The 25,295-nt window shown below is 38.1% G+C and overlaps 1 protein-coding gene across 1 annotated transcript in view; it reads right to left on the reverse strand.

Annotated features, from left to right (window-relative positions):
* The window catches only part of UVSSA (UV stimulated scaffold protein A), a 54,910-nt gene that overhangs the window by 9,447 nt on the left and 20,168 nt on the right, over nt 1-25,295 (reverse strand). The window contains exons 7-11 of the mRNA XM_027736609.2: nt 23,248-23,359; nt 9,744-9,921; nt 8,603-8,755; nt 3,566-3,749; nt 2,610-2,721 (exon numbers count right to left, since the gene is read on the reverse strand). Of these exons, the coding sequence (XP_027592410.1) occupies nt 2,610-2,721; nt 3,566-3,749; nt 8,603-8,755; nt 9,744-9,921; nt 23,248-23,359 (739 nt within the window). The remainder of the gene's footprint in view (nt 1-2,609; nt 2,722-3,565; nt 3,750-8,602; nt 8,756-9,743; nt 9,922-23,247; nt 23,360-25,295) is intronic.

Here is a 25,295-nt window from a genome sequence, read left to right on the forward strand (position 1 = left end):
AAAATGCTCCATAATAACAGTGACAGTGCTGCCAAAACACAGTCATTATCACACAAACTGTATTACTTTTATATAACTGTTTCCCCCTTTTAATCACATAAAGATAAAAATAAACCTACCATCCAGCAGGAAGGAGATACAGGAAGAATTTTGGTGCAATTTAACCCCACAGTTGATCCCCAAATTTTTTTTTCAACATTTTTCAAACTGTCATCATTATTAAATGTTGTTGTCAATCATAAGACCAAAGTACTCCCTGTACAGTGGGTTTCCACTTGCATATTTTCCATAGCAACACTGCTCAGACTTGCTCCAAGATCTTCCTAACAAAAAAACCCTCAAAATCCAAACATCAGTGCAAACCAACCAAACACACCCCTCTAAACCACAAGCCTCGAACAAACAAAAAACCATTTTCAAAGGTTGATGAAAATATTATAAAGCAAATATAAAACCAGCAAGGCACAGGAAAAAAGAAAGCAACAAAAAGCAGTGGATAAAAGTATTTAGTGACATCTGGTATATGTATGGCTTTAGAAATCTGGAAGGTTTTGTCCAGTAGATTAAGTGCCACAGCTTGTGCAGTATTTCCCCAGCCAGATGGGATGGACCTTTGTGTGACACCTCAGCTTAACAACCACACTCAATAATGCAATGCCAACACTGGTTTGGGACTAACATACACATCCTTGTGGGCCAGAGGTGAGAAGCCTCTAACAACACCGAGCTGACACTGTAATAAAAATAAATACTGTGTCTAGCCTCAAGCAATGGCAATTTCACAGGGAAAAAAAGAATCAATATTTTTCAGTGCAAGTGATTTTTATACCAGAGTATTAATTTCTAGTTCAAGATTTCAACTACACCTACTAGTTTAACTTGCTAGTTTTAGTTCGTCATAACCAAGCTGGGAACTTTCTTCAACACAACACCCACATTCCTGCCCTGGTTTCGCTGTGACAATCCAACAGTGTCCATGCTGTTGGCTGGATGCCAGTTTAAAACACTTACTCCACCTGGACAGGGATGGAAACCACCCGGAAAAGTAGCACTTTGACACCTGCAAATACCAGGTGGTGTTCAGTAACTGCTGCACTGGTGTGGTGCTCTAATGGCCAAGCACAGTCACTCAAAGATGGCCAAATCAGTACCAAAGGACCCTGGGTGGGTCAGTTGTGTGTTTAAATGCACATTAATTCGACATGGACCTTTGTGAATACAGATCAGAAGAGGTTTTATTGAAGGTTCAGTAGCTTCGTTAATAATATGTCTAACTCTGAAACACTGAGTCAGTCAGACCTTAAGTGAGAACTAACTCCTTCAAGGGAGTATTCTATAAGAAATCAAAATGCAAATGCCCATGGGTGAGTTTAATTAGAATGCAGAATACTTACCTAGAATAAATAGTTTAAAACAGAGAAAAGTAAGTCCTGCTGGAAGAAGGAAGATTAAAGAAAAGCTTTGAAAACAAATCTGTCCCCTCCAATTATACGCTATGTCTTTGCTGGACACATCCCTCTCTCCTGTCTTCCTTTGCAGTCTATCAACTTCCAGTGCCTTCCTCGTTGCAGTCCCCCAGGTATCTTCTGTCTATCATTAATGAGGTTTAGTTGTACTATTGCAACGAAGTCTCTTATTCCCCCTGGAAGTCCTCCTGCCCAGGTACTCATTGCCTGCTGTTCTTCTCATTCCCTGCACTCCTTACCTAGCAGTCCAGAGCTGCACTCTGCCTAAAAATGCTCAAATAATAACCTTGGGGAAGGATAAGCCTTCCCCTCTACACCTGAAAGCTGTAGCCAAGATGCAAGGAGAAGGCCATTAATTTTGTTGCCCATCCACAATTGCCTAAAATCAAAATCCAGAGTATTGCACAGTAACATGTAAACAATTAGACAGCAAAGCTCTGCTTGCTGCCTTCCTCAAGCCCATCACAAACATCCCTACTAGAACTTGCAGATTAGTTATTATGCCAATAAAGTAAAGCCCAAGGTGAGCACTTCTCTAGCTCAGAGGATTTTCTAGCAATGCTGCACAGACGCACAGCATAACAAGGCCAAAAATTCTCCTTCTAAAACACAAATAGTAAGTCTGTAGATATGGGAAATATAGACTATGAGAGATATGAACAGATACAGGAAAAACAAGTTCTCACATTGTGACAAAACATATCCTCTCCCAGTATTCGTGGGAACACAACGATCCCAATAATATCATCATTATATTGCATAAATCACCACTGCTAGGTACCAGCAACATTAGATGACTTCAGAAGCATGGAACAGTTACTGTCAAGCATCTCCCAGGGAATAGGTTTAATCATCCTTGATGAACATGTTCCTTTAAGACAAAGGCTATAACTCCTCTATCTGAGCAGTGTTGGGAACATTGCAGTAACTACTGGAAATAAAGCACAAATGCAATGTTAACCTTATTCTGTGTACACATGTGCCCATGTTCATCATATGAGCAAATGAGCTGCAAATTAAAATCACCTGGAATGTAAATGGGAGAATGTGGTTAAGAGTGAAAGAGGCAACAGGTATCTCCCACCTCTGCCTAATACTTTTTTTAATTTTAATTTTTTTTTAAGATGCTATGCAGACACAGACCTGGCTGGGCTGCTTGCTTCTCAAACCTCATCTTTTCTTCTCTGGCTCTGTCCTCTGCGTTCACAGGAATCCCAGAGTCATCCCGAGGAATTATCTTTCCATGGAAAGGGCACTTGAGAAAGAAAGAGGAAAAAAATAAAACCCATGAAACTTTTGAATGAAAAGAAAATGCTTACATTTCATTCAACACAACTTAAAGCCGGACACTGGAATTGAGCGACAAAACTACACGTGATTCCCAGTCCCCCTTAGAAAACATTAGAATCCCATAAACATCATGTGTTTAATATGTTCAGAATCTTAAAGAAATTAGGTCTGTTTGATACAAATATCCTATTTCAAGAGACCAGGTAGCACATTTTGTTAAGTCTGGAACTAGGGCACCAATGCTGCATCGTTTACTAATCCCATTAAATTATTTCCGTGCATTCAGATCCTTCAATCTCAGATAATACAGGAAAAACAGGGATACTAGAAGTATTTAAGCAAACTAGTTCTGCTCAACAAAACTCATAATTTTGAGGATGTGTAGAATTTAGCTTTCATAAAACCCAGTTTGTAAATACAACTTCTTTGCCCCTCAAACACATAAGTTTCTAAAACCAGTTAATATCAAATATGCCCCTAAATAAGGAAAAATTTTCAGAAAAAAATACCTATTTCTGCCTTACTGCCAGGTAAGGCATCACAGTATATACATCACAGTAATAAACAAAATACAAATAACCTATAATGAATGCCAAAAACATTTAAGAGTTCTTTAAATGTTTACAGCTTCTTTACCAAAAGGCTGTTTCCCACATGAAGCAAATATTAACAATGAACTTCTCCAGACACAGAGTTCTTCCACTCCCTTGAGCTGTATTTACAATGTGAAATAAACTTTTATGTGTATGTTTTAGGGAGATCTCCTTCAGATAGCACAGATCTTGGAAGTTATGTAACTTGATGCCTACCTTAACTCGATCTTGCCTTTCACACAGACTCCCATCGGGCATTGGTGCCCGACACTTATGTTTCACTGGCTCGAACTTGCCAGCGAATGTTATATATCTAGTTTTTAACATTTCCGTTATTTCTTTATTTTCCACCTCTTCCTCTACTTCACTGGGTGCCCAAAATCGATGCTCAGATGTAAATCTGGGAAAACAACAAATGAAAATTACCCACAAAGTTGTAAGAAAGCACATAAAGACACCAGTATCAACCTGTGCTGAACTCACATGTGAAAGGAAGGGAAGCTTTATTAGTGAATTTAAAAAACCTCTACGACTCTACCAGTCTTTCTTATGACTCCTATATTATGAAGATGCTTTCAAAATATCACCAAAGTCTCTCCAGTATTGATTTCCTGCTTAACCTGCTAAGCTATTACAAGTACTTGGCTTTAGTTCATGATCAGACATCTAGAGTCAGTTATCCGATATAGGATTCAGTGAATAACTTTGTAATTCTGTAGTTAACATTCTTCATAACAAAATACTTCTATGATTAAACACAAGACAGATCAAGGAGGAAACAGCTTGATCTTAACTGTACTCCTGCAGCAGCAGAGAAGCAGAAGCTGAAATCAGAATATGTTGCAATACACTGAGATCAAGGGAAAGAGCAAACAATCGGCTGAGCTTTATACAGTCTTTCCTCCAGGTTCTCCTTTACAGGGCCTGTAAGTCTGAAAAATTAGCAGGTGTTCTTCTAGGAAATTCAGCTAATCCATTGAAAATCTATTTTAAAATTAGGCACCTCACCTGTATTTACAGACACATATAGGCAAACAAACAGAGAAGATCGGTGCCATGTCAGTGGACATAGAGAGTGGGAGGGGAGGGCAGCGAGGACCCTTGGGTGATGCAGTATTTCCAAATTTTCTCAACAGCATTCGTATAATTTCATTTTAGCCACCCTAAGCTGCCAATAGTCTGTAATGAGAAACAGGCAAGCGCAGAGGGCAATTACCTGACTCATTTTAGATGCTAATCTTAGAAGGCAATGATTGTCTCTCTGATGGTAAATGTTTCTTTTCTCCTAATCATGGAAAGAAATTAGCGTGACCAGCTTAAGTTTAGGTATCTAATTTTAAGATATCTGATGTTAAACAACAATAATCTCACCCAAACTTTAAGGAAATATGAATCTGAAGAGGAAAAAAATACAGCTAAACTAAGGGGAAAAAAAAATCCAGCCTCCATGTCTGCTGCTTATTACAAGCAAAATGGAGATACCAAATGATAAATGTCTCAATAAGGACATAAAATTCACAAAGGACACTTCGCAATCCCTTTCTTCTACACAGCTCTTCCACCCAATCAGTTCCAGACTTATTTGAGAGGATTTTCTCTATCCACATCCAATTCCTCTCAATCATGCATATCCTTGGATGTCATTCCTACTTCTGAGACTTTGCCTTCTGTGGACCACAGAGCCATACATCCGTGATCACTGGCTTCACTAGTCACACCAATCTCAATTCAGCAAAGCACATAAGCCAGCAATTGAAAGAATTACTTTAGAGAGCCTGAAGAGTTTTGATGAATTTTATCTAAGCAAGTTTTCAGCAGATAACAAGGGGAAAAAAAAAAAAAAAGAAGAGGAAAATACCTGACCTTAGCAACCTATAATATATACAGGTGCTGGTTTTACTGCAACAGCTGACCATTTAAAACTATGTAAAGAGATTAGAACTAGGTTAAAAAAGGGATTAAGCAAATTTTGAAGTATCTTCATGATTTGCCAAGTCATCAGAAAAACGTTCAACAAGTAGAATCCTTATTAAACAGACTGATTCTATCCAGTAAGTTCTGCACTGATACACCTCATTAGTTCCAGATAAATACCAACCTGTATAAAGTACAAATAACTTCCTTCTGGTAAATTAGGACATAAAGGCAAAAGAGTTCCAGAGGACCTTAGTTCGGCATTAAACATAATAATATGTTTCCACAATTTTTGGTTATACAAAAAGTTTTCAATTACACATTTCTGCAAACTATAGCATACACAAAAAACCCCCAAACCCTAAGAGTCTTTCTAATATATCAGTATGACTTTAGTCTAACATTTGAATGGTACAGTATTTTAGCTTCAGGAATTATATGGCAAGACAATGAACAGAAGAATGAAATAAATTTATTATTTGCTTAGTTTAATGCAGTGCTGAAAACAAGACTGACTGCTAGCTCTGTGTTACTAACTCTGCAGCCACACAGAGGGGACAGCATTCCTAAAAAGACACCATGCAGGATTTTTACGTGCATGGTAGTCTTACAGAAACTCTGTAAAATTCTAGTGTCCTCTGGTGGTCTGAACTCCCTTCCCCCTCTAAATTATCAAATTACAGTTACATGAGAATCAAGAAGCATTTAACAGTTGTGCATACCAACCTTTCCAATCAGGAAACAGTTCTATTTAATAATTTTTCTGTCTCACTTCCCTTAAATATGCATCCAACAAATGTAAAAAAACATTAAAATTATGTTTTACTCTATGTATCATTGATCAGTATTTGGGGACTGGACTTAAAATAGCCTAAGTCCTACACAGATATTAATAAATACTATTGTTTCCTACAAGCATATAACTTACTTTCTCCCAACATGATTTACAAGCAGGTGAGAGAAGAAAAACGCAGTGGTAATTCCCAAAGTTTTCCGATTTCTTGTTGTAAGTTAAGCAACATTTTAAAAAACAATTTTAATTGTTTGAAAAAATTATGCATGTGACAAGTAAAACATTTGTAAGATGAATCAGAAGGGGAACAGATAATCAGTCAAAAGATAAAAAAGATCACCTCACTCCCACTTATAGAGTGTTCCTGATCCAAATAATAGAGGCTTTAATACATGAGGAAGAATACAAGACAAATAATGGTTAACAAAAATCTAAAAGAAAGACAAGCTACTGGAGAAATGTTGCATTCTTTCACCAAATTTATGAACATATTAAGTCCTAAAATGATGGGAAACTTATAAAAAAATTGAATAGATGTAACCTCTAAAACCAGATGCTTACAGAGATCCTGAAGCAAGTGCAAAATGGGCTAATTCAAACAGCCTAGCCAGAGTCAGTGCTGCACCAACTATCCTACTCTGCTCTCAAGAGTAAGCTGATTTAATTCAAGGAGGAGGGTAGATGAATTTAGAAGGTCCATGCTATCCAAAACAATCTGCTGACAGCAGACTCTACACAGTACAACACTGTGCTGTATACAATACCCACCCCTCCAAAAAAAAAAAAAAAAAGTACTACTACAGTTTCATAAGCTCATTTTAAGAGTTCTTAAACTAGTTTAATGAGTTGTGTGAGTGAAGGCAGAAGTAGGGAAAATTGTTCAGCCCAAACTTTTGTCAAGCTCACAGTTACTGTCACTTTCTAAACAAAACTTCTTTAGAAAATCATCTTCCTGGTAGCTACATTCTCACTATCAAAATCTTAATTTATTGTAAATGCTATGACTAAGTAAGTATACTACTAAGGAAGTGAAGTGGAAAGACTTTTCCTCTTCAAATTTAAAAAATTCAAATTCCATACACATCCCATATGTGTTGCCTGTTTTCCAATTTGCTTTTTTTCCCTAAGCATCTTATAGAGCCAGTATGTGTGCATATAGAAAAGGTAAGGGAGTTGGCCAATAACTACCTTAATTTCTCAATGAATATATTTTATACCCGGGGTCAATGGTATTGTGTGTGCAGTTACTTAAATTATCTTTAGTTAGATTGGCATATCTGTAGTTATAGACTATAAGGCTCAGAAGTGTGCCCTCTATTTTATTGGGAAGCATAAAAATAAAACAGTACAGCACAAACCAGACAGGCAGTGAAATATGTTTCTGATTTCACTTATGACTTGAGTAACTCATCTGCAATGTAAAATAAGGCTTTACTTCCTTTTTGGCATTATCACAGACAAATGCTTCTTAAAGCCCTGCTGAAAATCTTAACCATTTTACAGGTTTTGAAGAGCCTACACCACATGAGATGGAACCCAAAGCTTGGAGTGACTGTGGCAGAGCACTGTTATCTATCCAAGTGCACCAGTTTTCACTAATTTAAAGGATACTCAGCATTTTATGCAGTCTGGTACAGGGGCAGATTTCCCTTTGTTCTGTTCTGCCAACACTATTTTAACTCTGTGATCATGGGTTGGTTTTCTCGATTTGTTTTGGTAAGAAAACAAACTAAGTTACAGTGATACTGCTAAGAATATAAGAGCTTCATTTGCAACCCAGCCAGTCAATGATTTTGGACTTTTTCAAGCCAGGTTTGGTACACACTGCTAGTAAAGTTCTGGTGGACTTAGAGGAAACTTATACATAAAGGGAAGAGTTTGCATCCCAACTTTCATTTAAAAATACTAAAAGGGGTTTATAACTGACTCCTAGAAAGAAGTTCGGATGGATACCTACCAGCTCTTCTCCCCAGCACTGCTCAAGCTTTCCCTAAGTCAGCACTGACTCGTGAAACACAAAACCTTCCCAGACAAGAATGGCAAGTGAAAGATCCGAATTCAAATCCTGTAACTGCCACCTTTTTCTTGTGAGACTGAATAAGCATATCAATTTCCTCAGCTACCACTCTGTAAAGTCAGGAAAAATACCCCTGACACCTCCCCAGAGTTTCTCCTGCCTTCCCTGCTACTTATTTAGACAGCAAAGTCTCCAGCTGAGGGAATGTCTATCACGCACTTGGGCAGAGCACTTTGCATAATGAGGTGCCAACTTAAATTGGAGTAACTGATTCCATGCTGCACACATGAAAAGAGCAGAAAAAAAAGTGTGCTTTGAAGCATCAAAGGATATTTAATTAGTATCACATCTTCTCAAAACAAATAACATTTAGAGGTAGAATTTCTGACTTTGTTTATGGGTCCTACAACACAAGGGAAAGGAGAAAAGTAATTATCAAAAGAAATAGCAGTCACCCCACTGCATGACCTCTGAGTACAAGTAAATCTATTTATTTGTTTAATTTGTCTTAAAAGAAAAAGAGCATTACTTGAGAATCTTCCCAGCACTTGGCTGATCCTCTCCCCAGTAGTGAAGATCTAATCCAAAAGGCATGAGAGGAGCTTTAGCTCTTTCTTCCTCTAGTTTTCTTCTCTTACCGTCAGGATCTTCCAAGGCTGCTGCCTCAGGAGCTGCAGATTCACTGGAGAAAATTGATGAAAAGTCAACACAGAAAACAGCAATGATCACAACAACTTTTTCTTTGTTTTCATTAGATTTTTCAGATGACCAACACTAATATTACCTTAGATCTAGGCAGGAGCTACAGATGTGGTACTGGAAATCATTTTTATAAAGAACTTACTATGGTAAATTCATGCCCATGTTTGCATGGCAGTGACATAGATTGCAAAGTCTTTGTTTTGTTGACAAAACTCCACCTTGTAATATACTCATCATGCAATACCACTACAGAATTCATTATTCTTACTGACAGAGCTTCACAGTCTTAGTCACCGTACCGAAACACTAAATTTTTAAAGATTAAAAGTCATAATGTACACCTGAATACTCCAAACTCTGGAGTTCTAATGAAGCAAGCCCCTTTCTCAGATTACATTCCAGTTTGCTAGGTTTTGGGTGCTTTCCTGGCCAATGCAGAAGTGTCTTTCCAGGAAATGCCATTAAATAGGTGACTCCCAGTTTTATCCCAAATCCCAGATAAATGTAGGCAAGGCTGGAGGTCTACCAAAATTTGAACAGGATTGACAACAAATATGAACAACTGTAAAACACCTCCAGGTAGCACTGACAGCTAAAGTTATTGGGGAACCAAGAGATGGCTGCAACTAGTTGCTAATATAGTATTAGGATATGTTCTGTTTGGCTGCAAACAAAAAAACACCTGAATAAATAGGGATATGATTTTTTGTTAGCAAAGAAGGGAACAGTATATTTTCATAAAGGCCATTTACACCAAATAAAAGTAAATTAATCAGGAAGTAAAAGATTCCTTAAGATCCTGGTGCAATCATCAGCAAAATCCCAAATATTAAGCAATGAATGTTACTTCAAACTGAAACCAAGACAGCCTTAGCAGCTGGCCTAGTTCATGAATGCTTTTCTGTGTGCTGTCGTGACTAATAAACACAAGAGCGAGAGGATTCTACAAGAATTAAAAGAAAGCTAACCTGGTGTGAGGAGGTGGTAACTTTGGCAGTTTGTCTCTAATGAGTTTCAGTGTGGCAGCTGCACAGGTTGGATCAAGTTCATCTTCGTTCCCTTTCGGCTGCGCGCGGGAGCTCAGTGGAGCTGGTCCTGCTGACACCTTCCCCACCGGAGCTTTTGGAGCTGCCTGGGGTTCTAGCCCTGCAAAAAAAATTGATGTTTAGGAGTGACTCACTTCTCACACCCTCACAGTGGGACCAAGCAGCCCAGGGTGCTGATTACATGTCTTACAGCCTTCAGTTTGCACTGGACATCAATCCCACTCTGTGATATTTATGCCTGTGAAATTTTTCTCATTTTGGAACAGATATATACTGAGTAACTACAGCAAATCAAGTTTTAAATTTGTATGACATGATGTGACAACAAAGAATGATGTTACTTCGTTCACCTTGGAGAGAAGGATTTTACAATACATGTTTGCCCAAACTGCAATACTGCTTTTTGTATATAAGTTTCCAGTGTCACAACTGCTTGCTGGTACATCATTTCTGTACTCAGGGTTATATTAGGGTAAAATAGGAAAAAGGAACTACTGGCACTACTGTTTAATACCTAGAGCCCCCAAAGACATCTAAGAGTAGGAGAAAGCAAAAAAAAAAAAGCCACACATCCATATCCTCCTGTCTGCTAAGATTAATTCTTTGTGGTGTCTCAGCAAAAAATCCTGCTGAAACTGTTCATCCTGGCAAGGAGAAGCCACATCTGGATGGGGATTCACTGCAACACAGGACTGATAAGAAGGGGAACCATCATCAGCCAGAACAGCTGGCTGGGAAGCACATCCAATGAAAAAAACAAAGCACGTGTGAGGCACACCTCTGCTCTTTGATGAATCTCAGTTACCATATTGAGAATGTAAAACAAAACAGCCTCTTCTTCTTCCTGATTTGTTAAGGGGCAGCACCACTGAGTTGAGTTTTAATTCTTAAATATAACCGCAAACGGAATTATCCAGAGAACATTCTTTTTTCACAGATACTAAACCACACAATTTGCCAAGAGGAAACATCCAAGTGCTGGCAGGAGCAGCAAGTACCCCCCCCCAGAGTGTGCTCCACAGACAGCAAAGGCCTGAGCTACACCTGAGGAACAAGCCCCTCTGCAGGGCAGCACCAGGCACTGATGTTCAGCACCAGCAGCTTAATTACTGTAGGGCAACTTAATTACTTTGTACAGCCAGATTAGAGAGTCAGCACGGGCTGTAAGACAGCACTTGCCTCTACCTGCTGAGCTAGAGAAGCAGTTCTATTAGTCAGGAGTGGAAACAAGAACTTTTCAGCCAACGACAGCTAAAACTGTAAAAATGAGATCCCTCACACTAATGTAACAGACTGTATTTGTCTCCTCAGAAAGCCTTCTTATAAAATAATTTATTGAAATGCAAGGTCTCATCCCTCAAAAAAAAAAAACCCTCTAAATTAATACAAGAAGGTCATGGTTTCACAAAACTAAAGTTTTTAGCAAATGATCTCAGTCTTCTTATGAAAAGCAACCAAAGTTTAACTAACATATTTTAGCCATTATATGTCACTTTTAGTCTCTTGCCCAATTCTAGCCAGTCTTGAAGCTGCAACCAGAAGTATTCTTGTTTTGCTAGTCATTAAATGTATCACAAGACATCAAGTAGAAAAGGAAACGCTAATGTGATATCTAAGACCTGCCCTCTGAGCAGGGAAATTGCAAGACCCACAGTGGCAGGTGGCTTTGGTACACAAAATATTTTCATTTCAGAGGAAAACATATTTTTCACAAACAAAATCAGATATATTTACCCTGACCCCTCTTTCCACCTTTTAAAGTGTTTCAGTAATTCATTCTGACCTTGATTCATTTGCACCACTCATTCCCTTTAGCCTATGGAATGCAACCCATGGCATTGCTGACTCAAGTCACAGGTCAAGGTGCTGAGGCATCAACCATCAAGATCCACCCCCTGGATACATATGGGTCTACATTTTCCAAGCACCAAGATCAGGAACTAAGTCCTTGTGCAGGAAATGACATCTCGTCTTTGTTTTCCAAAGCTCCAAACTCAAGGCACTGAGAAAGATGCCCTGTCAGCCTCCTGTTTAACCAAGTTCCTAGATATACTCTCCCCAGAGAGAGCTGACAATCCTAATTCAAAATCCAGAGAACTGGAGCCTTTCAGAAGGAGAGAAGAAACAAAAGTAAACATCCAGTTAAATCTGGCTTGTATGCATGTGTAGCCTTTAAATTTTGTTGCATATAGCAAATGGTCACTTAATTCCCAGATTTTCTGAATACAACTACCTCCAGAAAAAAAGTGAGCACCCCTGAATACTCTCAAGGACGAGGACTCTTCTCAGACCATCTGAGATCACAAGTCTCTCTCTAGTATGGCTTCTACTGGTAACAATGAAGGGAAACGTTTTAAGGGCAAGAGCAGTAATGACCATGGCAGCAGATGGCTTACCTGTCTCCTTCAAAACAATGAGGGAAGGAAATAGGATCTGGAGAAGGAAAGAGGATGAGACTACTAGCCAACAGCAGTTAACAAGCTCTCACAGAGACTTCTCTGCTTTCTACTTTCTCTCCCATGACAGCTCAATACATTCCTTCTGCTTACCCAGTGCATGACACAGAGAAAGATGGCTGAAGTAAGTATACAAGATGCAATGTGGGTGTGATAGTGTTTTCCCATGTCCATAAAGAGACCAGAGCCAGCTCTGGCAGGCTGATGCATTCCACCTCTCCTAAGAAAAGGCTACTGGAGTATCATGTAGATACCCCACAGGGGTGAACACACATCTGAGAGTGGGTATTTCAGTAGCACCAGTCTGGCAGCTGTCCCAGAAAGACTTCAGCAAGTACCCAGCAGTCTGAACATTCACAGGCAGGAAGGATTGCAGAGGGACAGAAGGACATTCACTGCAGTCTGAAGCCAGTGTCAAACCCAGCTTTTCCCCAACTTCTTGTTCTGCTCTCTGGAAAACACTCCAAAACCAAAGCTGGATTCCTAAGGCAGTGCATCTTCAAAGACAGTGCTGCTCAAGCTGTCCAGTGGTTCCTGGGAACTGAAGTTAGCATGAACCGCGATACTAAGAGGGATCACCCCTTTCTAATTTTTATGTCCTCAGACTGGAGGTTAGACCCTGCCTCCCAGCTGTTGGCAGCCACAGCCCACCCTGCTGTTGGCTGGTGATGCTGCTGAGCACCCCTGACACTACTACTCCCTTACTCACTCCTGCCCACTCCACACACTCCTGTGAAAGCTGTGAACACACTACTTTCACCATGTTATCCAACTTCCTCTCTGAAGTCAACAAGGCTTTAAAGAACATTGTTAAAAAGTAATTTAAAGGACTGATCTGTGCATTGGGAAGAGTCTCAAAATTAGCAGAAGAACCAGGAATAAGGGAAGTGATAATTAAATATAAAAGGATGGATCTAAGCAGAGAAATATCTAGGCTAAATAGAAAAAGAAATTATCTCATTACACTTATTAGGCTGCAGACTTGTTCTTCAAAAGGGATAATGGTGCCTCCACAAAAATGTTCTTTTAAAACAGCACTTCAGTGAAATAATAATGCAGGAATTTTGAATTTATGCCTTTGAAAAGGGGGCAGGACAGGGCTCCTTCTCAGCTCTTGTCATAGGATGGAAAGGGAAAAAGCCCCTCTCAGGTGCTTTGTATCAAAGTGTAGCAGAATTAACCCAGAAGAGTGTTATAACCATACTTAAGTATCATCAGTATTTGGAAAAGTGAACTTCCTTTTATGACAGAAACAAACAGGCCCTTTGGCATGAACAAGGTTAACTGAGAAGAATATATCATAGACTGTATCTGCAATGTAGAATTGCTTAGACTGTATTTAGAATTTTAAATTTCTTTTTTTACTTTTTTTTTAATGGAGACTTTCTGAAAAGCATTGTTTAAAGCATGTGTACTATTTACAAATAGTAAAAAGTCAGAAGATAGCATGTTTGTGTCAGAACATAGCACCTTTTCTCTCATCTTCAGAGAAAAATGTGCATGTATATTAAAAGTGCATATGCAATAAAGATCTCAGAAACCCCTATTTTTTTTCCATTTGTTTCCTGTGCTGTTTACAGAAAACATGATTGCTTGTTCACTACACTGATTTTGTTGGGGAGGAGGAGGGGAACAGCAGTGACAAGCAGTCAGCAACACACAGAAAAGGCAAGAAAGATAAATGGACAATGTGACATTTAGACAGATAAAATCACATCCAAAAGATCAATATAGGAATTCTTAAGAGTTACAAGAGCAAAATATTTTCTCATTGATTTCTTATTTTAAACCATTAACAGAAAAATAGCTAAAAGTAAATACACTACAACATCAGTAATACCACCTCCATTATGGAGTTTTAAAAGAATATTTGTGTATGAAATTTGTTTTTGCAAACAAGATAAAGACAAGAGTCACCACACAGAAAGCCCCAGCTGAATGGTGTCCAATGTCAGGGTGGGGATGCTTTGTTTTGGTTTTAAGATATAGATTAAGTACAGTTTTTAAAGTAAAATTCATATTAAGAATTCTGCTGCTCTGTGTGGTTTATTTAACCAAGTACAGTACCTGGGTTCAAACTGTTCCAATAGCAGCTCTGAGAAAGAATCATAAAAATGTTTAAATCCCCTTTTTTGTTTAAATTGACCAAATGGCACCTATTTGCCTGAAGCAATAAAGTAGACCATGTTCACAAGACAGATCGATAGAAGGAAAGAGAGAGGCTGGGGTTTCAGCTGAAGTTAGGCTGCTGAATGCTGACATTATTGATTTTAGCTAGTTCAGCTGGCCTTGTAATTAAAATGTAAATTTGAGAAAGAGATTATGTCCTGACAGAAATGGTGGGATTAGGGGGAGATAAAAGCCCCTCAGTGAAAATTCAGAGAAAGAGCAAGCACAGGTTTCCTCAGCTGTGTGGATTTAGACGAAATCTAGCTACTTCAGATTCACTTAAGTTTAACTGAAAAAACGGAGATAGAATATAAACAGGTATTATGGACTTCAACTTTCCTGAAAAAAAATTAATAATTTCTGTTTCCCATTTGTTGAATCTTAGTCAAGCCAAGAGTATGTGATTTATATTAGCACAAGCACTCTCCAAGATTGTCAGGAAAATCCAGCGGTTCAGGTACAATATTTCCCCACTTACTCTATTGTGCTCACAATGAAAATGCCTGCCTATATTTTTACTCAGAAGCATAATAAGCTTTAGTCCTAAGTGAATAGGACTTTGCAAAGCTTCCTTCATATGGACGTGCAGACCAGAAGATGCTGAAATGACAGAGGTGGCTTTAGCAAATATTCTCACAGAGCACATCAGCTGTGCATGCACTCAGAGCAACTTACTGGATGGACAACTGCACATTTTAGTATTTCTGTATAAATTACACTACTTTTAAAAGTTTTCAAGGGGTCTTTATAAGCAAAGATTGTAAAAAAAACAAAAAAAAGATATCCTCAGTGCCTTTGAATGCAGCTGTGCTCATTTACATGTAAGTAAAATATTGGAATTCCTCTTTGGAAATTCAAATTAAAGAAAAAAGATAACTATGTTAGTTAATAAGAGGAGTTAATTAACATTACATAAATACTTTCTTTGGCCTACTGATATTACAGAATATATTAATCTGTTATAGTGTTACCTCTCATTAATTAAACCAATTTATTACTGGTTTACAATCATAGTTACGAACCAGAAAAAAACCAAAGATGCAGAGTTTATACTAAATGCTTTCTACACCTTACACCCTGATGTCTTAAACTTCTTGCTTATCATGGCCATTGCATAGTTCCTCTGAGGCATTCTACTATCACAAACCACTCAAAAGTATATCAACATCTTGTGCAGTGACTATTAGTTTCCAAGAACTTCAGTAGAACTCAACTACATCCCATGTCCTGTTAGATTTTCTGGGAACCTTATTTACATAGAAGGACCTCACCTGAGAGTGAGGAAAGTTTGCATGATCAGCAGATTAGGATGGATCAGAAGAAATATATACAGTCAATACTTCTACATGGATGTAGAAGTATTTCATTTGAAGTGCTAATCATGTTTTTCATAAATATGAAAAGTTATCTTCATTCCAAATACTGTATCACAATGCATTTTACTCATTTATTGTCCTAAATGTAGCTAGGCCTCTATAGGCTTCAAATTGCACCAAGGGAGGTTCAGGTTGGATATTAGGAAATATTTCTTCACTGAAACAGCGGTTAAGCATTGGAACAGGCTCCCCAGGGAAGTGGTGGAATCGTCATCCCTGGAAGTGTCCAAAAAACGAGTAGATGTGGCACTTTGTGATATGCTTCAGCAGGCATGGTGGTACTCAGTCAAAGGTTGGACTTGTTGATTCTGGAGGTCTTTTCCAATCTAATGATGACCCTATGATTCCATATAGAACTTGTGTCTGTCCATATAGAGACATATTCAAAATACACTAGTATAATGAGGCAGTCTCACTCGGAAACTTATAATTAAATATACTTCTAATATACTTCTAATGTTGTATATGCTTTGAAAAATTGAGACCACACAACACACTTGATTTACATCATGTAACAACTATGTCCAATTTTTTTTTTTGATTCATAATAACATTAATAGAAATCTTATTCTAAATACTAGACTATTGTCTAGGGAGAGAAACACAACTGTGTGTTACTTGCATGTTCCAAATTTAGGAAAAAAGAGCCCAAATTTCAAAGGGCAGTGAAAGGTAAGTAGGTACTTACGCCTGTCCGTTCCCCTTAAAGAAATCAGGTAATACCCTTATTTAGCCTAGACAGTGTAATTCAAAGTCTCAGATTTGGCTCCTGAGAACAGAGGAGTGTCCCTGAGAACTCAGTGAGAGTGCTTCATCCCCTCTGAAGTCTGCAGGTTTGGTTTTGCTGCACTCTCCACTGAGCTGTTTCTCCATGTAAAACCGTTCTCCACATTCTTCACATGCAGGAAGAATTCCCTCAGGAAGCTCCTGAGGTATGGAGACCAGACAAATCAAACCTGACTGAAAAGCTATTAGACATTTAGAGCAAGACCCAGACAAACTGAGAAATCACTGCAGTAAGCAAGGAAAAAGCTTAAGTGTAATTTTTATAACTTCCATTTAGGCAGCACGTGTTTGTCTGTTTAGTGATTTATCAGTCAGTAAAACCTCAGCAAGTTCATTCCCAAGTAATAATGTCATAAAAAACATTTGTTTTCTTTACAGCTAAGCAAGGCACCATCATTTGGTTAATCATGGTGAGACACATTTTTATGGCCAATAGCTGATGAAAGCCATTGGCCAGACTGCTCTTCAGACTTACACCTCACTCCAAATAAACCACCTTACCTTATGTATTAAATACAAGTTCCTGTCAGCAACAGAAGCTGCTGTACTGACCCCACACTTGGCTTCTCTTATTTGCACTGAGTCAAATCTACTTCATGATCACTGCCATGACAATCAACCTCTCTCCTGAGGAAGACTAGACTCCCTCCCATTTTAAAAGCTATTAAAAAATTAATTTTAGAAAGTTTCTCAAATGTGCCTACCATTGGGCAATTCTAATAACAGAAAACTAAACAAAGTATTTCCCTAAAAAAGCAATAAGCACTGAAAACAGGTCTTCCACTGAGTATGTCAGAGATGCGTAGATGATGTAAGTCAGGGATGTAAAATCAACACCTAGGATTTGTGCTTTTTCCCTGTGATTTCCAGAAGATTTGCATGTGTACTATTAGAAATAACTAAAACCCCACAACAGAATAGAGGAAAACATAACTGTAAAATCAAGAGATATTAGTTCTGTTTCAACTAAATCTGTTAGATGCTTCCATGAAGGGAAAAAGACCAGTATGAAAGTTATCATTTCTTCAGAGGCCAGAATAGGGGGGGATCTGTTTTGCTTTATCAGCACTTGCATGTGTGGTTTTTTGCCAAGTGTAGCTTTAAATCTGTTATATAAACCAGAAAAACCTTTTTTTTTAATGGGATTAAAAACATGTAGATATAGGATAAAAGATCAAATTACCACTGTACTCAGTAACTAAACTCACTGTTTTCCTAATTCCTACATCAAAAATGGAGAAAAATAGAGCTAAGAAAGAGTGAGCACAGTGCAGCTCACAGCAATACCTGTGTATGTTAGATGACATGTCCAGCTTCAAATTCAGTGCCCTTGTTCTCAGTGTGACACAGATGGAACATTTGTACTTGACCACACAAACAAAGACATTTAAAAGCATTTAGGAAAACTTTTCTGGAGGGAATAAAAGAACCAGATGCCAATAAGTTAGCAATTAATTTTCCTTTTTTTTTTTTTTTTAAATTTGTAATGATGATTCTATGATGTTCCACATTTTTGAGGCTGTTTAGTTTTAATCACTGTGTCCCCTGCATGTCTTGGTAGATGCCTGTCAAGAGAATAACATTTTTAAAAACAATATGCATGCAAGTCTGCTGCTTAGGTACAGATCAGACTATACCTAGTCCATATAAACAAGTACATTTTATGAATAAATGCCCCAAAATGCATGACTTTCACTGCTTCAAATAAAAAAATTCAATCACACATTAGTCTACACAGTATTGTACTGTCATTTCTTAGACAGGCTTTTTCATGTTCTGAGAAGATGCAAAAGCTATAAAACCCCACACCCTTAATGAAAGGTCGCCACAGTAAGTTTATTTATGTCTCTAAAATGCTCAGTGAGAACTGCAATAGAATGAATAGCTTCTGTGGTCCAAAGCACTCCCAATTCTATGTAAAGAACCAGGTGACAACTTCTCTACTAAGGAAACAGTAGGTGTGTACACCTTATTAGTTTAATTGGGGTATAAGTCTTGTTTCTCATGTTGCTATGACTTTTCATAGTAACAACAACAACAAAAAAAACACAGAGAAAAGTATGACTCAAACACCATCAGATTAGGAAAGGCAGTGTGGGGACATCTAACCCACAAAAGCACATCACTCTGTGATGAGAAAGAATTTCTGAAATGGATAGAACTAACCCTTGGGATTTTAGAACTGCAGCTTTGGTCCCAATATGAAAGAAGTCTCAAGCAGTCTTTAAGATGCAACATGAACCACTGAAGTAGCTCTTAGGGACCTAAAAACATTCTGGCTTAAGGCTCAAATACAAGAGAAATAATCTGTTTAATCACAGTTGAAATAATGGTTTGTGTTCTTGACTGTACAGTCATTCCTCACAGAATTTTGGATAAGGATGAAACTTGATAACCAACAGACTGCTTCCATGCTAATATTCTCAAGTCAGATGGCTTCCTTGTGTCACCACTTGTAAAAGAGCAATAGCACTTCCCTGTCCTCAAAGCATTATTGCATAAGTAAGTTCTTGAATGCTTGTATTGAGACACAAGCAAGAACTATCAACTGAGGTGGGTGCAGGAAGGAATCTCTTATCCTGGCATCAGCTCCAAATTCTATCAATGGCACAAGAACGACATCAGGAGCTGCACAGTTCCATCCTTACCTCATCCACCTTTAAGGCTTTATGCCAATGCAACTTCCATCTGACCAGCAAAGGCTGGAATGCGGAAAATCTCCAGTGGAGATCCCTAAAGCTTTCCTTTAAATGTTCTTGATTTTCCAGGGCTTAGAAACATCAGCCATACAAGGGCAACTGAAATCAGCAACATCAGTACCGAGAACAAGACCAACCTTAAGAAAATTATTATCAGTGTTGTTTCTTTCTCAGCCCAATATTCCTCTTTAGCAACCCAGTGTATCTGAAGTGGCCCTGGGGTCCCAGAGGAGCTCCAGGCTCTTGTCTGTTGCAGATATCAGGTGCAAGTGTAAATAAGGATTATACAAATGGGAGGTCGTTAAAAGTCTGGTAATGCTAATTTGGCATGACACCCCTAATGGGTTATATCTTCACACTCCAGTTATCTAATCACCTAAATTCTCTTAACAAATTTACATTTCATTTTATACATGGAGTTTCAAATTGACTTGCTCAATTCTCCCTCCACCCAAACTGTACCCATGCTCAGTTCATTCACATATTTGATATCCTCATCAATTTTGAGATCATCATCATCAACCACATACACAAACAGATAATACAAATGCACGTGTTTACACAGTTGTGTATAAAACTTCCCTTGCCTCTAAATATCTTTTAATTTTTTACAAGCTTCTCAGATCTCAGGAGAACCACACAAACACATATGCATCATCAGAAATAGCATCTCAGCTTGGAATTTACCTTGTTGGTAGGACACTTCCATTATCCTAAGAGAAGTGACACGGAATAAAGTGACTTTTAAATCAATAATTTAAATGTCACGTTTTGATCCATTTCCACAGTCATGTTTTACACCTTTGTTTTTCTGTTTAATATAAAAAGTTAATCTGGTTTACTCAGGAAAAGTAGCAACAAAAGGAAAAAAGCTTTTAACTGTTCACACCTTCCACATAACACTGGGATTTTATTTTACATGGAAGGCTTAATGTTCCAATTAGAATATTCCACTTGCACTGACTCTCATTTTCTAAGCTCAAAGTTCTCATGAACTAGCTGTGAACTGAAGAAATGCAGCAAAACCCCACCTGAATCACATTTAGATAAAGGTAAAGTCACTGCTGTGATCACTGCACCTGCTTATGGAACCAAAAGGTACATTTAATTAGAGAGGTGGCTGCCCAACAGCTGGCTTTTGATGAGAACATGCTGCTATAAAATCAATATATTATTGTGTATTTTAATATGATAATTCACTTTCCTAAACAAAATGTGTCAAAGGGATGCTTATTTTGGTTTTGCATATTAAAAACAATGCAGAACAGAACCCAATAGAGAAAATTTTCGTCATGCAGACCTGAAGTAATCACACAGAAGTCAGTTGGTTTATGCAATAGTTATATGTTGGCTTGTGAGATAGATTTTTGAACTAGTAACTCACCAGTTTGTCCAAGAAAGCACTTAAGTACACAAAGACAGAAGGAAGTGTGTGCTTAAAAGACTGCCTGAATTCTTTTCAGGAAGTCTGAGTTATTTTAAGACCCTTTCCTGAACTGGGAATTTACCTAATAACTTTAATTGCAGTGATCAAAGCTGAATGACTTCAGAAACATCAGGAATGATTAATACTTTCAAAATGTTATTTTTAACAAATACACCAGGTAAAGAACAGCCAAGTGTGACCATGACCTCCTACACAACTACATGTATATAAAGTGGGAGATTTTGTTTCCTGACTGATTGACTTGCACTGTAACGTGTTTTCCTATCAGCAATTGTTTAAATAAAAATTGGGAAATTCTTAATCTAGTTTATATAGATTTTTATATATATACACTCAAATATCCATTTTATATGGATTTTTATAGATATACACTCAAATATCCTTGAGTAGATAGCGGTCTTGTCCTTTTATCCTTTTCCATGAGGAGGACTTCGAATAGCAGCCAAATACTGTGTTAGGGTGATAAAAAAGGGTGGTAAGACACTCTGTTTTTAAAAAACGTGTATCCACAGGGAAGACAGGATAAAAAGAAAGAGGTGAATACATTTCACTTCCAGTGGAAGCTGACAAGTACAAACAGAACTTTTGCAGGTTAGAATTCTTTAGGCTGTTGCTAAAGATATGGCAAATGAGTTCCAGTGCCTGGAAGTATTACAAAAATACCAGTTTTGGCACAAGGAATACTGCCAAAGGAAGGGGAAAAATAAAAAAAGAACCATAGCTATGTAAAAAACTAACCTCATTTGTTCATTCATTTACTATCACCACCAATGCTTTGGACACTTTCATCAGTCACACATATATAAGAAGCTTTTCACAACTATCTGGAAAGCTGCTGCCTTTCTTTTCCATTATATTCCTTTTCTCAAAGTCCCACTGTTAGCAATAATCAGAATTTACTCAGTATTTATTGCAAGACTGACACAGTTGGGATAACCAACACACACTGGTATAATTTTATCAAAACATAACATTTTTTTCCATGAACAAACAAAATAAAAGGCTGTCCAGTTCCCAAGTTTGTGTCCTATAGGCCTCCACCACTGATCTGTGTTCATACACATCTACTTCTCATTTCATTATCTCAATACTCCCAATTCCACTTCATCTTCCCCAATTCTGGGCTGGACAAAGGAAGTGCCCGCAGGCTGTTTCAAGCAACACCTACTCCAAGAGCCACACCAAACCTCGCTGCAGCTCCCTGCTCAAGGTACCAGCCTAATTCCCAGTCCTCTAAGAATCTATAGCTGAAAATTTCCAACTTTTTTAAAGGCATGGAGGAAGAGAGTCACCTGCCTCCTTCAAACAAACTGGAACCAGCCAGTTGGACTTGCTTCAAGTCTCCTGAGGTGGGTAACACTGATAATCAGGGCAGGCCTTACTTCCCAGACTATCCTGGTAGGTTAAGTCTAGATGGGGTAGACAAACTGAGGCATAAGCAAGACTTCACACCTGGAGACACCCTTGAGCTGATCCCAGGATAACTACAGGTGATTGTTACTGACCACCTTTCACTGTCCGTAGCCAACTTTGATGGCAGAGGACAGTAAAAAGGTCACCTGAGCTACATAAACTTGGCTTTACACAGGCACACTCCTTTTTTCAGCAAAAAGAAACATTCGACTTGTACAGGTAACAGTTACAGCCTGACTTTCAAGATGGAAACTGCAGATAAATGAAAAATAAGCATCAATAGGACTGAAAAAGGCACAGTACAGCACAAATCTTACACAAATACTCAGAGAGGAGCAAAGAAGCAAGACACTTCTTACAGTGGCCAAGATTTTTAACTTCTGTGTGATGGCAGTTACCCTTTCCTTCTCTACAATGTTCTGAAATCTTACGAGTCTTAAAACACACAATTTTGCACAAAGGCAAGCTGCAGAGAGTTACTAAGTGAGATGTACAAAGGACAAGGAGTAATGTACCAAAACTGAATTCTTTAAGATGAATTTTCCTCAGTAACCTCCCCTCTCAATTTCACAAAAACACATTGTAAGTATACCTTTATTTAAAAATTACCTACTTAGAACACACAAACAAAAAGAGCCACCTTGCAGAGCTGTAAGTTGGCCACTCTTCCTCACACAGAGGAAGTGGCTGTGCATCTCCAACTGCTACCAATGCAGGTCGTGGAACAGAACCTTCTCCCATCTCACCAGACTGTCACCAGCATTTCTAATATTCCTGCTCATTTACAGCTCCACTTTGCACACCCTCAGTATGTGTTTTGCACACTTGTAAGTACACATGGAGCTGCCTCTGGCTCTTAACTCCAGTGGAACAGGATGGAATGAAATAAGCTGCTGCTCCTAGAAAGTATTTGTTTATCTGGAGCCAATCGCTGTTCCTGTGTCCATGTAATGACTTCCTCAGAGCAGGCAGAGATTACCCACACCACTGATCACTTTATTACTTCAGAATGGCTGTTTATTTACCTTAGTGCAGCAGCAACATGCAGGGATAAAGCTTGTCGCAGCTGGGCAAACTCACCATACTCCTTACGCAGGTGGTCTGGAATGTGGGGCTCATAACCTTCCTTCTCAGGGACCTCCACAAAGTCATCTTCATCCTCGTCCTCGTCGTCATCATCCGAGGCTTTCATCTGCAGAGACATTTTTGTTGGTTTTTTTTTTCTTTTTTTTTTTTTTGTAAATGTGAAGATTGTTTTTCATTTCCCTTCACACTGAAAATATTTTGCAGACATCTCGATAGCCCTACTGAGACTGCTCTATGTCAAAACTATTTCCCTAATTATGTATTTAATCTTTATCTAAGATTAGGCCTTTGCTTAACGTTTTATCTCTAAAGCCATACTCTATCCTAAGGGCTTCTTTTAAAGCCCCTTTTATCCATTAGAACACACACACAGTTGGTGAAGTCTGAGAAAGTGTGAAGCTATGAAACAGACCAAAAAATCTTAAAACAACATCAAGATTTTGATTTAATGAGCAAATTATAGCCCTACCTCTTCTCCTTTGGATGATTTTACTCCTTTAGCAGCACCCAAATAGTCTGTGGCATGTTACATGGTATCACAAACTGTTTAAGAGCTCAAATCCAGAGCAGGTAAACAGGAGGGGAAGTGGCAATACTGACCCAAGTAGGAATATTCAGATGTGTATACTACAGTGGTTCACTGTGTTTCTTCACAACAGCACTAAAAATAACTGGCAACATTCATTTCTTAGCTAATTTGGTACACCCCAACCATTCATACCATTAGACTGCATACACTGCTATGGTTAAGATCAACAAAACAGGATTTTTTTTAAATGTACATTTGGTCTGTCTTGCAGTCTGAGTATCTACAAGTAGTTAAAAAACCCCGCAGTTCCTACCAACTAAACAGGGTAATTCATTCATGTAAGTGGTTTCCTATATCTCATTTCATCCTGATACTACTGTATATATACCAGCAAATCTCTACATTTTTTCTAAGCTTGTTCCATACCTGAAAATGATTTTGTCTTCTAAATTACACGTAAGCTAAAAGAATCTGTGCCACCAGACACGGCCTGTACTATCAGAGCTTTAAAACAGCAAACGCCAGCTACCTTAAAAAGGCAGCAATGACAGAGGCTTTACACTTTATTTCTTTTGCCCACCTTCAGAGTCATCTAATTCCCAACAACAACATAATTAGCACTTTATTGTAGTTTCTCATGTGCTTTTACAATTCTAGGAAATAATAAGGGGTGTCCACTAAATCCAGCCTTAGCACAGGCTATCACTTTTTTCCACTTCATTGCAGCAACCCAAAGCCACAGATAAGGAATAGCATCATTTTCAGTATTTTCAACTGTGTTCTTTACTCCTCTTAGTGCACCTGACTTCTGTTGATATTCATATCAACTCCTCTTTGCTACAAGCACCAGAGGATACTGCCAGTTTTGCCTGAAGCAGAATTTTCCCAATTTAATGCACTACTCTAATCTTGTGTCACAGCTGAATTCCTTTAAATCATACATATACTCTGAAACCAAAAACCTAGAAACCAATCTTGATTTATCGAATGTAGTTCAATATAAATAACTTTTTTAAAAAATTAGTATTTTTTTTGGTCAGTATTATTTGTAAGCTGGAATGAATTAATTTGTAATACCAAATGTTAATTTATATTAATACACACTGATACACATCAACACATAATGAATGGATGGTACAAATTAGAAGTAAGATCCTTCCCTTTGTTTAAAAAGTTACTTTGATTTAAGAAAGCTGCAGTTCCAGTGAAAAAAAGAAAGAGGGAAAAAAAAAAGATTTACTGTCCTGAAGACTATAATTGATTTACTTTTTCATTCTTACCATTGAACAACTAATTAGTCTTCATTTTAAAATAAAGACTCATCATAATCATGTTTGAGAGTACGCTGCTGTCAAAGACAGGTAAGAGCCACAGCTCAGTCTCTTCAGGACAATTATCCCTATCTTGAGAGCTGCCAACATCCAGGCTATCCTGGAGGATCCTGCACCCAGGTTTACTTTTTGTTTCCCACTGTGATTGTTCTTCCTCATCTAAAAGCAAGCAGCAATTCAGG

This window comes from Pipra filicauda, unplaced genomic scaffold, assembly GCF_003945595.2.
Source record: "Pipra filicauda isolate LSUMZ 115617 unplaced genomic scaffold, ASM394559v2 scaffold30_size5312502_pilon, whole genome shotgun sequence".
Taxonomy (NCBI): Eukaryota; Metazoa; Chordata; class Aves; order Passeriformes; family Pipridae; genus Pipra; species Pipra filicauda.